This window comes from Gnatocerus cornutus, chromosome 3 (genome assembly GCF_029298725.1).
Source record: "Gnatocerus cornutus isolate USDA-ARS CGAHR chromosome 3, icGnaCorn1.1, whole genome shotgun sequence".
Classification (NCBI taxonomy): Eukaryota; Metazoa; Arthropoda; class Insecta; order Coleoptera; family Tenebrionidae; genus Gnatocerus; species Gnatocerus cornutus.
In genome coordinates this window covers 2568773-2584579 of record NC_142235.1, presented here as the reverse complement: position 1 = coordinate 2584579, position 15807 = coordinate 2568773, and the positions used below count along the sequence as shown (strand labels likewise).

The window sequence follows — 15807 nt, the reverse complement described above, 5'->3', positions numbered from 1 at the left end:
ATCGGAATAAAACTCAATCTAAAAATCAAAGATAAAACTTTCTCCCCTTTTGGACAAAACTGCTCAATGCTAGCCAATGGAAAGAAAATATCGCTGTCACCGTCTATTGGCTGCATGAATGTAAATGCACCACATAGGGCCAAAACTGTGTTCACCACAGCAAAAGTGTTGAAATAGAGAGCTTCCAAACGAATTCTTCTTCTGGTAGCGACACTGGCCATGTTTGTACTCCAGTATTCTAATTTGCTAATAAAGTCTTGGTACACTGTTACCATCAGTGGTGCTGTCGAAATAGCACAAAAAATCTAGGAAAATATATAGTAAAAATTAAAACCCGATTCGTACTTACAAAAAACAAAACGCCATAAAATGGAAAACACTTGATAAAGTACCGAAAATCAAACCTTTGCAAAAAGAGGACAGTTTGAAAAAGTAACAATAGTGCGGTGGTGATGGAAATGATTTTAGTTAAGAATTTTACGAAAACGTTTTGGAAAGAATCGAGGTAGATGAGGCGAAGAATCCAGAGGGGATCATCTGGAAATAACTCATAAAAATCTTTTTTTATCAAAGAAGAATCGTCATTACCTTCCTTGTTAAATTTGACAGTGGTTGGTGTTGCGATGTTTGTGGAGCGCTTCATTTTGAAGAAAGGTAAAGATGATTACTTTCATTACCTTCGAAATATAAAAAAGAAAATTTTGTTTGATGTTGAAACTTAATGTTATAGACTCGTGAATAAAGTAGCATAAATGTCATTAATTTTTCATTTGTAACGTTAAGGATCAAATTGGGTCCGACTCATTATTACATATTAATGTGTGAAAGCAAGAAACAGTTCTAATATTGTGCGATAAATTGATTTCCACGAAGAATCTGACGCTTTCAAAAACTTTAAAGACTTCACTCTATGAATTGTCATTGCCGTCTAGACATCAACTGTTAAAAAAAAATCACTCACTTTTGCTGATCGTGAGATTTTTACGGAGTTTATTAAAACATTTAGAACTTCATCAGAATTTCAGATCTTTGAAAATTATGATATTATGACATATCTCTGTTTGGAAATAACAAGCAGTGTTGACGTTTCAGTGATTTTCTTGTTAGAAGTTAATTTCGGTATCAGTGCTGTGGAAACACGTCACTGGACGAAGTCTATGGAAATCTCCTTCAAACTTTGCAGGCACTGCTTGAAGGAGACTCCTCTTTCACGCCAAGTCATATGAATTTTGCACTTGACGTCGCGTCTTTCTGTGCAAATTTGTACTGTTCGATTGGAAGACAGGGCTTAGATAGTCCGAACCGCTTTCTGCTCAGATGGGACAGCGCAAAAATCTCTTTTTCCGTGTGCCGCTCAAAATTTAGTGAATGGTGCCGAAAATGACTTCTAGCAAAAAAACAGAGTCTGTGAAATTTAATTAAAGATTTTTTCGGATTATGCAGGAGTGCCCAGTTAGCTTCCTCGTATAATGTCGAGTATATTACTTACGAGTACATAACATATATTACAAGATATATGTAACTGCTTAAGAATCAAATCTAATAAATCTGACACAGGGTTCCCACTAAAAATTGTATATCAAATTCCCTCCGATGAAAATTCCATAACCCAATTTCATAAATGAAAAAAAAGTTTAAAGGTGAAAAGTCAAACGAAAGTCAACATATGACAACGATTGCATGTACAAAAGAGAGTTTTCAAAGCTAGGAAAAAATAAAACCTGATATTGTTGTAGAAATCTAATTACAAAAAACAGTTAATAATTTTTTTAATTAACATAACATTCTTCGAAATTAATCTTAAAAGAAAACAAAACAAAAATATATTACATAAATTCAAAGAAAAATAAATTCTACAAATTTCTCTTTAGATTTTGAATTTGCAAATCAATTTCAGAAAGTTGACCATCAATTTTCTGGCGTTTTTCTTGTAATTCTTTTATTTCAGTCTGCACCTTCTTTTTTGTGAGACATGTTGATTATCTAAACGTAAGCGTTCCCTTTTTTCTTGCAGAGCTTGTTTATACTTTGTAGCGTTTCAAAAATTTGCCGGTGAAGAAGGGCATAATCAATAATTAAATACTTTAGGGACTTCTTCAGATGCTTGGGTTTATAACATCACGGCGTTAACATCGTAGCCAGAGTAGAGTTAAGAACATCACAATCTAGAATAATAGATTTAACGTACCGTTTATGTAAGTTCTTAACTACCGTTCATTCCGTTTATCTAAATAGTTTTGTATCCGTGTTAGGAATTGTTTTTCTATTGTGGCCGCCTTGAGGCAGCGGATCAACCACGTGTTACCGCCTCAGAATTTCAGCTAGTGGAAGTGCTATAACTTTCCACCCGAATTTCACGTTGGGTTCGGTAATCCCGTTTCAACTTTCCTATCTTCTCTTATCTCATCACAACGTTTATGTTTCGGTCCCATTCGAGTACAATGGTTCGAACTTCTTCTTCTTTTCTATCTCTATCTAAAATTTCATAATTTAATTATCTCCCCTTTGCGCATTTATTTACCATCGCTTAATATCGGTCCAGTGGCACTTTAAAGAACTAACCTCAAATGTAAACAAGGTACCGGCTTGTCACCTGTCAGGTCATAGGTTAGCGTATCTTGGTACTTTCTTCGATCAGTGTTGGCGACAAGCGTCTTGAGTGCGCATAACCGATTGTGACTTCCGGTGAATTCAAAATATTACACGTTTTCACTACGGGTTTAAGCGATTTATTTTACCGCCGATAATATCGAGTACCGCGAGAGATTTCCGTGAAGAGAAAGACATCATTGTGACTTTCGATATCGTACCACGAGGTGCGGAGAGTTATCGCTTCGCATCTAGTGTGGGCCATTTTATTATCTTAATTTCTACCGTCGATCCACCAGTGGATGTCGGTATAATCATACCATATCGAATGGAAGTTTCTCTAGATTAGAGGTAATTATGGAATTTTTCGCAATACCCGTGTTAACTTTAAATTCCCGTTAGAAACTTCTTTGGGAGAGTCCCAATACCAGTCATTTATTGGGAGAGTCCCAATCGCAGTCGTTATCTCGCTTGAAATTCCATCCTGAAAGCCACGAGGACATAGGACTATCATCTATATAACTGTTCAGGTGTTCCGATCCTTATTGCGGATGCCGTCGTCCTCGGCCCATTGCCAGAGATCCAAGCAACACCAAAGATAAATGGTACCCTTTAGTTTTGCGTTCGAGAACCTCAAGTCATTTCACCGTATTAAGTTAAGTTGCACCGACGCCTCTTGAGATTAAGTTACCTGTACCTGTATTCCTACCGACTTAGAAGGGCGAGTTGGTAGGCAATTTTAATGCCCTTACCGACATGTGAGTGAGCGACACATGCCGTAGCGTTGAGCTCGCGTCTTTTGTATGTTTAATCCTTTTGTAAAAGATACAGATCTGAATCTTCATATAATTATTAAATAAATTGTTCGATCAGGACCTGCTTCACAGATGTCTTGACTTAGCAATTTCACAACACATTTAAATTTGAATTAGTCAGAATTTAACCAACCATGTAAAGTTCATTAATAGACAATTTTTGTTTTAGTAATTTTCATTTAATTCACAGCCTTATTTCAGTGACCTTCTGCGGGGGTTGCTGATAGTGTTAAACCGCAGTGGCGCCCAATATCTTTTATCTGCCTGGTTTTGGAAATTTAAAAGAATCCTTACTTCGACCTAAATGCTCTCCGGCGTAAAGCTGCCGGTTACTTTTGTGTTTGCACGGTTCTGAACAAGAAGTTGCTACAACTTCCAGCTGGAATTTCGACAGTACGTTAACATTGAGTTAGTTATTAGGTTATTACACAATTTGTTACAGCACCCGATTTCATAAGTTGATCATAAATGAGCCTTTGTGCTACAAGCGACTTTTCTTCTAGATTCTCAACGAACAAGTTTTTATTAATAGAGAACCCACCCTCCACATCAGCATTGCCATGAAAAAAATCAATATCATTTGAATGACTGAATACACATCGCAAAATTCTTCTTTATTTTTTAGTTTTTTATTAAAATAATAATCTAACCGTTCATTATTTGTATAGTCCATATAATCCGTAGAACTTATAAAATTTAAATATTGTCGTTTAACTCTTTCAGCCGACTCTGAGCTTATGATATTTTTATCATAAAGATTTCTCAAAATTGTTTTCATATTTTTAAGATTACCTCCTTCTTTATTAATCGCAATTACATTTGGATTTAAACAGGAGGTTGCCTTAAGCATTTCACATTTTAATCCGGTTTTATCCTCAATTTTTGATACAGAGGCCAACAAAAAAAATTGACAATCTTTACGGAAAATTAATGTTTCCTTTTCCCCAATTTTATACTTTTTTAGAAGTTTTTCTACCTCAAAACCTACGTCTATATTCTGAACAGATAGAAAGAGTGACTTATCTTTAAGGTCTATTTTGGATTTTTTTTTAAGATCATCTAGAATGTGGGACTTTTTTATAAATTTGTCTAATAATGTAACTAAAAGTAAATTTAAGTCAGTGTAAAGAAATGGCAACAGTGGATCATTGCTTTGAAATTTTGTCAAAAAAGGTTCCAGATACGAGGCAATCATATTGAAAAATGCAATTTTTGATGGCATTAATAAATCTTTCGTTTCATTAAATACGTTTTTCACTGATGTGTTGTGCGGTAGACGCACAGACGGATGATCACAACAAATTTTTATGTAATCATATAATTGGAGTGCCCTTCTTGCTGCCTTTGAGCCTTCCACCCAATGAGTTTGACAAAACTTTAGAGGAAACTGAGACGCATTTGTTAGACCTAAAAATTGTTTTACATATAGATATACATCACTTAGTAAATGCTCCCAATATTTACCTAGAAAATCGCTTCGTCTAGCCGGAGAGTCTTTGAAGAGCCAATATATTCCGGTCAAAACCCATTAACGTTCCATGTACTTGCTTTATGTCCGGCTTGAAGTGCACCATGCACTGTATAGGTATGTAACCCAGAGGTCCCAACGTCAATAAGAGAATTACTATCTTGACCTAAATGTTCTTTTATGAGCCTATATAGCTTTAGGTTGACATTGGGGCGGTCCATAGAAATTTGAATAATTTAAGGTTTGAATCTTCAAAAAAAAAGTTTGTTGCTGTTGTTTTCCTTCCTCAGCAGAATTACTCGAAGTTACATTTTGAGCTTTTTGGATGCAAAATTTATCTAAATTATCCAATGTATGGACATTATTTACTACTTTACTGTGATTTTTTGACCCTAAATGGCTAAGAATGACTTGCCTGCCCATATTGCTTAAATTAATTCCTTCTTCCAGAGCAGGCATCTGAATTTCGTTCTATCATTTGGAACTGAAGAAATGGTGTTTTGAAATTCTTTAAACGATATAGCAAGGATTAGACTGCCCGGTCCTCTCATAATGTGACCATAAAATTTACTAGGTGTATGTCAACTGGGTTAACAATATAATATATGTATAAAGTAAAATACTTTATGGCCTCATGAACTGTAAACGTCAAATTAGCATTCAAATAACATCTTCGGAAACATTATATTTATAGTTCCCGCAACCAAATAGTGATTTTATGACTTAATTGGGGTACTCACTACACAAAGGGACTAAACCACCGCATTAGCTGACTCTTATATCTTGTTATTTATAACCGGCCTCGGCAAAATTGCCCACCGGTTCGTCACTACCTGGTGGTGGTTGTGACAAGGGACAATGTTAAGAAAACACGTATATACCATTTCGGCAAAAAAATACCAGCAGCACAGTTTCATTAATTACATCAACACTATTGCGTAGCATCCATGTTGTGAATTTTTCGTATTCTTTATCGTATAAATCTTTAGATTTTGTTGGCAATAAACTTTCAGTGGCTTTTGCAGCGTTTTCAACAATTTTAGATGGAATTTTACCTGCCATCTTGATACGCTTTCAATTGTTTTGCAAAGCGTTCTAAGATTAATTTCATTGATATGACACTAGATTAATTTAATAACAATAATAAAAATAATGCTAATAATATAGTTCCTAGTAATTAACGAATTGACTAATGATTAATAAATTATAAATTAACTGTAATAATAATTTGTGGTTTTAATTATCGCAAATAAACAGTGTAGAAATCAGAAATTGGATATAAAGCCATTAGTAATTAAAATGATTAAATCTTTAAACCAACACAAAACGACATTTGAAGTATTTCTTATAAAGTCTTTATGCAGATTCAAGAACAGAAATTTGTATTTGTAGAGAAATTATTCATTTTTAAAAAATCAAAATTTATTGGTAAGACATAAAACGTTGTATGTACCGCGGGCATAACTCGAAGGCCCTCGACCTTGTAATCTAGTTGCTCTCGAACATATACATCGACATTATGCCCTTAATACATAAATAATTATTTTAAACCACCAACACTGTACTTTCCCAGCACTTTACAACCGGCAACGTCGTCGACGGTGACTTTTGGTGACAAAATCAAATAGGTTAGTTGCCTAATTGACAATTTGATTACACAAAACGGTCTTTCAGGCTGTGCCGAGTCTTTTCACTATTAAGAGGCCTCATGCCCGACGAGTTAGTTTCTAAGGGGCGCAGGGGTGTGGTGGCCGGTAGAAATTTTGCACTAAATGGGTGGAGTTCTTTGCGTTGGTTCGTTATATTTCGATCTGTTTCGGGTCTAGCCGTAGTCACTTATCAATGAATTATAACAAAAATGTAGAAAGGTTTTCAAAGCATGTAGCAGCATGCTATTTCTTAGTTTTCCGAGTTGGTGGGGTCCGCTAGGCAATAAATGCTTGAAACCAGAGCCAACTATAGCTTACGAGCCTACGCCTAGCGGCTGGAGACCCGATGTGACGTCAGCACAGTGGCCGAACGGTCACCATTGCGGCTTATGGAAATATGGGAATGAGATGTCTTTTTTCTTCATTTTAACAAACTTAGACATTGTAAATTGCGTTTTGCTTGGAATGACAATTTTTGGGATGTTCTTAGAATCTGATCATTAAATGTTCTTCTCAAAATATTACGGAATTACTTCTTTTTTTGTGACTTTTTACTGGGGCGGACACGGTTAATAGTTTTAAAAGCTTGATTTTCCTAGAAACCTTACAAATAATTTTTTTGTGTAATAAATGCTGAAAGTTGACATTTATATAGCAGTGCCGGATTTAGGGCAGGTCAAGGGGGAACAAACAGCCCCATATTTAGGTATTGTTAGGTACTTTGCACCCTTTCAATCATGAAATACAAAAACCATTGTATTTTTCTTAAAAAGGACATCGACCATCGACCCAAAGCTTTTTTATGCCTATCTAATAATTTTATTTCCTAGTTCTACAAAAAATGGAAAAAAATGTGACCAGATTTTTCTCTATTTCTGGAAACGTATTCAGCATTCATGTTTACATTAAATCTTCTCGGAATAATATTAAAGATTTACTTACCTCTTTTTCTGACTTTTGGGTTGAGAAGGATCTCGGAATTTCTTCCTTCAATGTTTTTCCCAGAATATGACAAAATACCCCTTTCCATCATTTTCTCTGGGTTTTATAAATACTCCCATGTTCATGAAAATGTTTTTAGTACTTGCTTCATTTCGAAAGGGCAAACAAGGTGTATGACCAAAGTTGTAAATTAACTGATTTACTTATTCTGTTGTCTACATACATATAATAGGTGTAATACCTTTTTAATCAAAATGCCAAATAGTTGCTGTGTACCTAATTGTAGAAGTAATTACAATAAAAATGAAAAAGTGTCGATTTTTCAATTTCCAAAGAATAAACTTCTGAAAGATAAGTGGATACAGTGTATAAATAGAAAAAACTTTGTACCTAACAAGAGCAGTGTTGTGTGTATTAAACGTTTTGATGAAAGATTTGTTAAAATCTGCTCTGGTGTATTGGTTTCTCATTTAAATATGGTTTATATATTGTATGTATGATTGAATAAATGCTTGTTTTCTTAAAATTTGCTGTTGTCATTATAAATCACAACATAATTTATAAAATTTTACAAAAGTTTTACAAGTGGGAAGTTTTTAGAGGCCTTTTTATGAAGAACGGACGGCGTCTTTCCCTTTAAACCAATGCATTTTTTGAAGCGCGGTACGGCCACTGATGTGACGTCACGATTCCTAGGCGTAGGCTCGTAAGCTATAGTTGGCTCTGTTGAAACCCATGACAAGCACTACGGTTTAAGGCGAGTGCCAAGACATTTTTCTTATGGAGAATCCCATGTAAAGTATCGTCTAAATATTTCGCTTAGTTTTTAATGTATAAATTTCGTTCCTATTCTCACCTGCTTGTATTCACATTTTCTTCTAAAACTAAGTATCAAACATTGGAAAAAACATTTAATTTAAAAGTTAAATGACTTGAAAATTCCATAATTTAGGGGTAGTTTTACGAATAGAAGTTTATGTCCGATTTTTGTGAATTTTTAAACTAGTTTAAGTTAGTTTAACTAGAATTAGTAAAGAACACTTTCAAAAACACTTTCCCGCTAAGTTTAAATCGATATCATTAAAATTGGTCTAGTTATGAGAGAGATAAACTAAAAAATTTTCAATCGAAGCTCTGAACTATGCAGATAATTTACGACTAGGCTGATTTATAAGCGTACCCTCATTTGCGGTTTCTTGACCGGAAGTACTTGGAAGTTGTAAATCAAGGGATTTCTTCTAAAATTTTTACCTGCCTGTTTCGCACAGAGGATAATAAAATGGTTACAATTAGAAGAGGGTTATTAAAAGTGAACTATCACTAATGAAAATAACAAAAGAAGCAGAAACAAGAGGACTAAGAATTAACATAGACAAAACAAAATACATGTTCAGTTCACGACAAGACAAATACAACACAACAGAAATGAAGATGGGAAGAAACAGTTTCAAAAAAGTTAACACATGCAAATACCTAGGAGTCACAGTCAGCGGAAAAAACGAGAGAAGTCTGGAAGTAAACGAAAGAACAAAACTCTTCTGGAAATACCAGCACCTGATAAAGGATAAGAATCGCAGTAAACACACCAAAATAAAGGTATACAAAACACTTATAAGACCGGTAATAACCTATGCAGCGGAAACATTATGCCTTACTCAGAAAGACGGAGAGAAACTGAGAATACTAGAACGCCAAATTCTGAGAAGATTACTGGGGACAAAGAAAACACAAGATGGAGAATACCGAGCTTTCATGAATTATGAAATTACAGAACAAATGGATGGGGAAGACATAGTAAAGCACATCAGAGCACAAAGACTGAAATGGTTTGGCCACATACATAGAAGGGAACCCGAGGAACCAATAAAGAAATTATTACATTGGAGACCACCAAGTAAAAGACCAAGGGAGAGACCAAAGGCCAGATGGGAAGACCAAGTGTTAGATGACATTCAGAAAATGAACATCGTTAACTGGAGGGAGAAGATAAAAAACAGGGATGAATGAAGGGCAGTAACAGTCGCAGCGAAGAAACACGCCAACCTCTGAAGAGGGTCAAATAAAACAGGGAACGGAGTGATCCACCGACAATAGGATCAGAAGAGCTCTAACGAGTGGTTTATACTTTGTATCAAAGTTTAAGACCAATGTAATATATAACTATGGACACAAACTACAGTCAACAGTGATTTTGTTGCCCTTGATGTATAAGTGGTTTCGAATACTATGAAACTATGAATGGTTTTAGAAAATTGGCTCTGATTTTTTTTCAATCTTGATTTTTATATTTTACTAAAAATCTGTAAAATTGAGAAAGAAATAGCAAGTATATTCTCAAATATCTTTTTTTTTGGAAATTATTACAAATTGTTTCGTTTGAATGGTTAATTAATGTACATAGAAGTTGAAAAAGAAAAAAAATCATAAAACTATGTTAAACTTTAAAAAAAGGCATTTTATAAGCGCGTCTTTTATTTTTTAATTTTTTATGCCCCTATTTACTGAAAATCTTGAAGCAATTCAACTTTTGTTGGTCACGTGGCGTGCACAAAAGCGAATTTTAATATAATAATAAACACATTATTATAATTCGTGTTCTGAAGAGCCGACTCAAAGTCAAAATTATTAAAAATATAAAATACGCCAAACTCATAAAAACCAGAGCCAATTCAGTACTTTCAAGAATATATTCGAAAACTATGGTTTTGAAAACAGAAATTCGCAGAGATATTCAGGGCAAAAAAAAATAATTTTTTTTGTTGAGCTGTGCTATCGTTCATTGGTCAGACTCTCGTTGCCTAGGAAATTGGGAGAGCTTTTTATTCCACCTCTAGGAAAAGCTGCCGGGATTGATTTTTAATTTTTAATCTTTTCTCGAATACTATTAAACTTAATCATTTTTTGTTTTAAAATTTACCATCTGTATTGCTGTCGGCACCTCCCCTTGTTCTTTGGGTCATGAGTTCTGGGACACCCTGTATATGTTTTGTCATTTTTCTCATAAACTACAAAAAATGAGATTTTGTTTGTAATTTTGGGAACCAAAATACGCGAATGACAATATTCATATATTCGTGATACTTTCGGTTATGCTGGAAGTACTAGTCAACTGGTTTATTTAAAATGGAACACCCCATATATTATTGCATTTTCAGATTCTACATTAAAATTAAGGCTCACTTTATGTATAATGTGCTATATTTTAATTGAACCATTTCAGAGATATCTTGATTTTTGTAAAAAAAATTGCACAACAGAAGCGAAATTTTCTTTCCGAAATAAGTAACTTATAGTCTATTTCAAAATCGCTACGTTAATTGAAAAATAAGCACAATACAAACGTACAATAAAATTTTGCATTAACTGTATGTATAGGACACCTATTTCTTACTAATAATATGGAAAAAAGAAGTGTTTTTACTCTTTTGTTTCCAATTTTTTTAAGCATGCTTTGGAGTGGTGACAATTTAATTTTATGTGGATCTTTTATAAAGAAATTTGGTGGTCTAAAAGTAATAAAAAAATCTCAAAAATGTTTGTGGAAATATTTTTGTTTTATAAATGCAAAGTTAATTTATTTTTATTGAAAAATCGGGGATATTTCAGATATGATACAATTTAGGTATAGCACGGTATGTAGAAAGCGATTTTTAATTTGCATAAATAAATTAAAAATGCAATAAAATATAGGATGTTCTATTTAAAATAAGCACGTTAACTGCCATTTCCGTTAGTGTCACGTAAATGAGAATCTATTCAATTCGTCTTATCTGCTTACTTTTGCCCCTAAAATTTTAAATTCTTATCATTTGCATTTTCTGAGAAAAATGGCAAAACGTACATATACGTTTACAACAGTCAAAGGGTTAACTAAATAGGAGTACATAATTTTCATTAGATTAGAGACAAATCGCTTTAAATTGTAATAAATTGAGGATGTCGCAAATAACTGTCGGGTACCAAAGTAATAAAAATCCGATTTCATAAACTTGAAAAACTGTCCACAGGTGTTGAGCAAATCAACTTACCAACTAAGAAAAAAGTAAGCAAACACTGCTTACACAAGAACCACAAAATGATAAAACGGGCACCAATATAGCTAATTTCTTTGCGCAACAGTTGAAACAATGGTCATTTACTTATAAATCAGCAAAACGAGACATTACCATAGAGGAGTTAATTGAAATACAAGTCATTTTGTGCCGCGGATTTTGAAGCTCCGAGTCAAGTACGACATTTTACTGACGACTTTTGTATAGAATTTTTCCGGAAATTGTAAAAATACCGAAATATTCAAACAAAATTTTTGAAAAATGATGAAAAAAAAACAATAAAAATATTTAAAATTTTGGAAAATTGAAACATCTTACCACCAACTAAAAATTTTCAAGGGGTGTTTTAAAATTATCGCTTACAAGTTTCATTTAAAAATATCCATGTTTTCTTTTACGTGTTTATGGTTAACTTGTACACATTTTATCAGTTTTTGTCATTGTTCTGCGGTCATTTTGGGACACCTGTAGTGTAGGTATTTTCTGTTAGAGCAAACTCTGGCAATTTTGACATTACAACAATGAAATTTGCAGACTTTACTGCATTTGAGACATTTATCAAGTGCCAAATTACAAAAATTTACTACAAATTACAGCAGTCAACAGTGAAAAAAATTGTGCTGGAGAAGTGGAAAGTCATTTTTAAAGTGGAATCGCTTCCTGTTTCCTAAACTAAAGTCCGGATTTAGAGAGATTCTTGAACAATTATTTTTAAGCTTCTACTGTAGAAATATTTATTTTCTGCCCTTTTTTTTGAAACCTTGCAGAGGTATGGAATTGCTCAACACGGTTTTGGAATGCTAATTTAATAAGCTTTCCAACGAACTATAAAACTCATCGTCAGTATTTTCCATAATATTTTTAAAAAACTGGTCTCACGTTGCAATAAAAACTATTTTTAGTGAATTTCATATGCAATTTTTATTATAACTCAAAGAATTATTACATCGAAAGCTTAACCTTTATAAGACGTATTACAAGAAAAAAATCAAAGAATCAATTTATGCAAAAAGGGTCAAACAGTTTTAAAATCCGTTCGTTTTTCGAAATTAGCATAAGTTTTTCTCAAATAATTTGGCAGAAACTAACTCTCTCTGACTGCTCTAAGAGTTCGTTGCGAAGCGTCTTTATTTACCATTCCATTGATATATTATTGAATTTTTATGACTTTGCAAGGTGTTTGAAAATAATAAAAGTGAACGTAGGGTAATAAAAAAAAATATTTTACAAATATCTCTGAGTCCTGACCTGATGGAGCAAAACGGGCTTCGGATTTAGAATCAGAAGACAATCCTACTTAAGAAATGACTTTCCGCAGTACAAGTTTTGTTCAAATTTTCTTGACTAGTGTTGTTATTCGTCAAACGAATAAAAAAATCTATTTTTTTAAATATTTGAATCATTAACTCTTCAGTATGTGTCACGTTTTGGAGATAAAATCATGATTTTGTAAAGGAGCGTCCACACTAAAGCAGCACAACGCAAGTTTTGTGTTTTTTGAAGTGTTTAAAAATGTTTCTAAAAATTTCGGTGAGTTGCTACTTCATTTACCAAAAGTTCTTCTATGTTGCTTTGGTGTGAATGTGCCATTAAACGTCACTAAAAAAGTAATTTAATAACCTTTCCAACGAACTCTGAAAGTCGTTGGTAGAGTCAGTTTTTGCCAAGGTATTTGAGAGAAAAATGTAATTACATCTTTACTTGTCGCAATTTGCGAAGTAAACAAGCGAACTCCAAAAATGTTCTTAGCCTTAACTTCGATTCTCATTATAGAGATCACAGCTTCGTATTGGCACCTTGGGTAAAGGGTAGAAGGAAGGGTTTACCACCAACTGGTCGGAGACTGCCAATTTTAATGTAACATATTCAAACTAACATGTGAGTACTCCAAAAATCAAATTTCTTTTTTAAATACTCCCTTTGTAGTCAGAAAATGGATCAAGTTTACTTCCACCTCTCTGTAAAATCGATACCAGATGCTCAAAAACGCACGATTGATTAAGTCTTACAAGCGGAATAGGTCGATTAAAATTTTAAAAATGTTAGATAAAGTAATTCCGGATGAGTACTTTGGAAATGGTCATTACCGCAAACGTTTCTACAAGGTTGTAAAACTGATTCTAACCCAGTCTGTCGGCGAATGTGTTTACACATCACTTTTGACCAAAGGATATTCGTGTAATGCAGTGCCTTGGCTCCGTAATATCAGTAATTCACATTGTGAAATGCTGCTTGGGGAGGCCAACATTTGGGTTCTCGACGCTGTGGTCAAACCTCTGATCAGTTTTTACTACAAGCCTCTCAAAACTTGCAACGGCCACGAACTAAAATTTGTTTGGTTAAGCGACTGGTGTTCCTTTCAAGCTAGAGCTTTAACATACCTGAAGAAGTCCGGTGCGCTGGTTGAGGCTGAAGAATCCAGGGGGGACGAAGCTAGAGGATATATGAATGCAGTTCCAAAAGGTCCCCTCAGTGAGTTGAAATTCCGTCCAATCGCCAGTAGTCTTCACAGAGACAACCGCCGCTTTCTGAAATATTTAGTGAAGAAAATTTACGCAGCAGCTCGAGACATGAAGAATAATTCTTCATCTCTGTATGAACAATGGGTTTCTTTCTTGGAAAGAGCGGCCGGCAAGGAAATCCACGGTGTTAAAATGGACGTGGAGGACGCTTTTGGAAACGTGGAAATTAACGGTCTCGTTAAACTAATTGAGAGGACTTCGACGCGGTTCCTGAGTAATCGCGAAAAAAAGTTCCTTGTGAACTACGTTCAAAACCAGATTGTTTTTTTCCAGAGAAAATTATATCAGTGTAACCGCGGACTCCTTCAAGGCGACGTCCTCTCGGCTGCGTTGTGCGAACTCTACATGACATACTATGACACACAGTACTTAGGGAATTGGGGCGACGACTCCTTCTTCCATCGAACTGTTGATGACTACTTCTTCTGTTCAATTGACCGTCCAAAGTCCGAGAATTTGAAAACAACCTTCAAAAAGTCCATACAATCAACACCAAGAAAACAGTATCTACTTTGTACCATCACCATGAGGTCCCATATTGTGGTAAAATCTTCAACTTCAAAACTAAAGAAGTCAGAAACTTGTACAACTTCAAAGACGGCTTCGAAATCAGACACAAATTCAAACTGTGGAACGTGCGGCGGCCGATCCCTCAAAGCAAGGCGAGAGAGTTTTTCACCAAGTCTCTCACATTTAGTCTCATCAGCACTTGTTTGAGTAAAATGCAATTGAACACAATCTTCAACTCACAGAGGACTGTCCTTGAAAACTTCTTTGATGCTATGGTTTACGTGGCATACAAGTGCGACGCGACGATCATAGCGCTTCGCCGTACCGAAGAAGACTTTGACTACGTTTACGTCGTTGTGATGAAATACATAAAACAATGTGCTTTTAAAGCACGCAAAGTGATGCTTTTAAACAAAGGGTCGCTTTGGAAGAAGAAAATATCCTTCAGACTGCTGAAAATCATCGCTTTAAAGGCGTTTCTGGTAGTTTTGAGACTACGGAAATGTATTTATAAGGGCTTAATTTTTAAGATCGAAAGTGAGAACTACCTGAGAATGGATTTTACACATTTTGATATTGATGTGACGTATTTCCAACACTTACCTGCAAGTTTCCGGAAGGTTAAGATTAGCAGGAAAGCTGGAATATAATTTTTTTGTGTTTTTATGCGTTTTAATGTTCATTGTTTATTATAGTTTTATTACACGTTTTTTCTACCTGTTGTGCTTTTTTATTTCTCTTGGAGATAATCGAATTTGAAAGTTTCGTTGAGATATCTAGAAAACGAAACAGTACGATTTCTCTAAACATTTTAATTTCTTTGGATTTTTTACGTTCTATTTAAAGCCTCTGTTGTTTTAAAGCCTCTGTTGTGTTTTTTAAACTTTGTAGATTTTTTCGTATTGCCTCTTAATTTTCTTTTGGTTTTGGTAGTTTAGATAGATGGTTTTCAACCGGAGAGAAAGTAAAACAATTCTTAATCAATCTTAGAAGAATCTAGAAAGGTGAATTCAAAAAAGATAAAAAAAATATGTAGAAGAACGCTAAAGTTTATAAAAAAATTCAGAAAATCCGTAATAATCATAGGGGATATTAGAGAATTTTGTAGAAACATCTGTCTATTGCAGAAATCCTCATTAAGCTTCAAATACGAGTGATTTTGCGACGAATTCTGAGGACTTCATGCACATTTGTGTCAATTTTTTTGAATTAAACGTTGGAATTTGATAAAAATTTACTATTTCATATCCTCCAAAACCG

General features: G+C 34.3%; 1 protein-coding gene across 1 annotated transcript; it reads left to right on the top strand.

Annotated features, from left to right (window-relative positions):
* Window positions 1-13554: 13554 nt before the first annotated feature.
* Window positions 13555-15197, top strand: LOC148176827 (telomerase reverse transcriptase-like). The gene is made up of 2 exons (XM_088033198.1): window positions 13555-14419; window positions 14485-15197. The coding sequence occupies exons 1-2, from the start codon at window positions 13555-13557 to the stop codon at window positions 15195-15197; spliced, it is 1578 nt and encodes a 525-aa protein (XP_087889324.1).
* Window positions 15198-15807: the final 610 nt, after the last annotated feature.

What these genes read in the sequence shown, in the direction of transcription:
- LOC148176827 (XM_088033198.1), top strand. Translation starts at nt 13,555, where the DNA reads ATGTTAGATAAAGTAATTCCGGATGAGTACTTTGGAAATGGTCATTAC. An exon ending in ACAGTACTTAGGGAATTGGG is followed by an intron (nt 14,420 to 14,484) that starts GCGACGACTCCT and finishes GACCGTCCAAAG; the next exon opens with TCCGAGAATTTGAAAACAAC.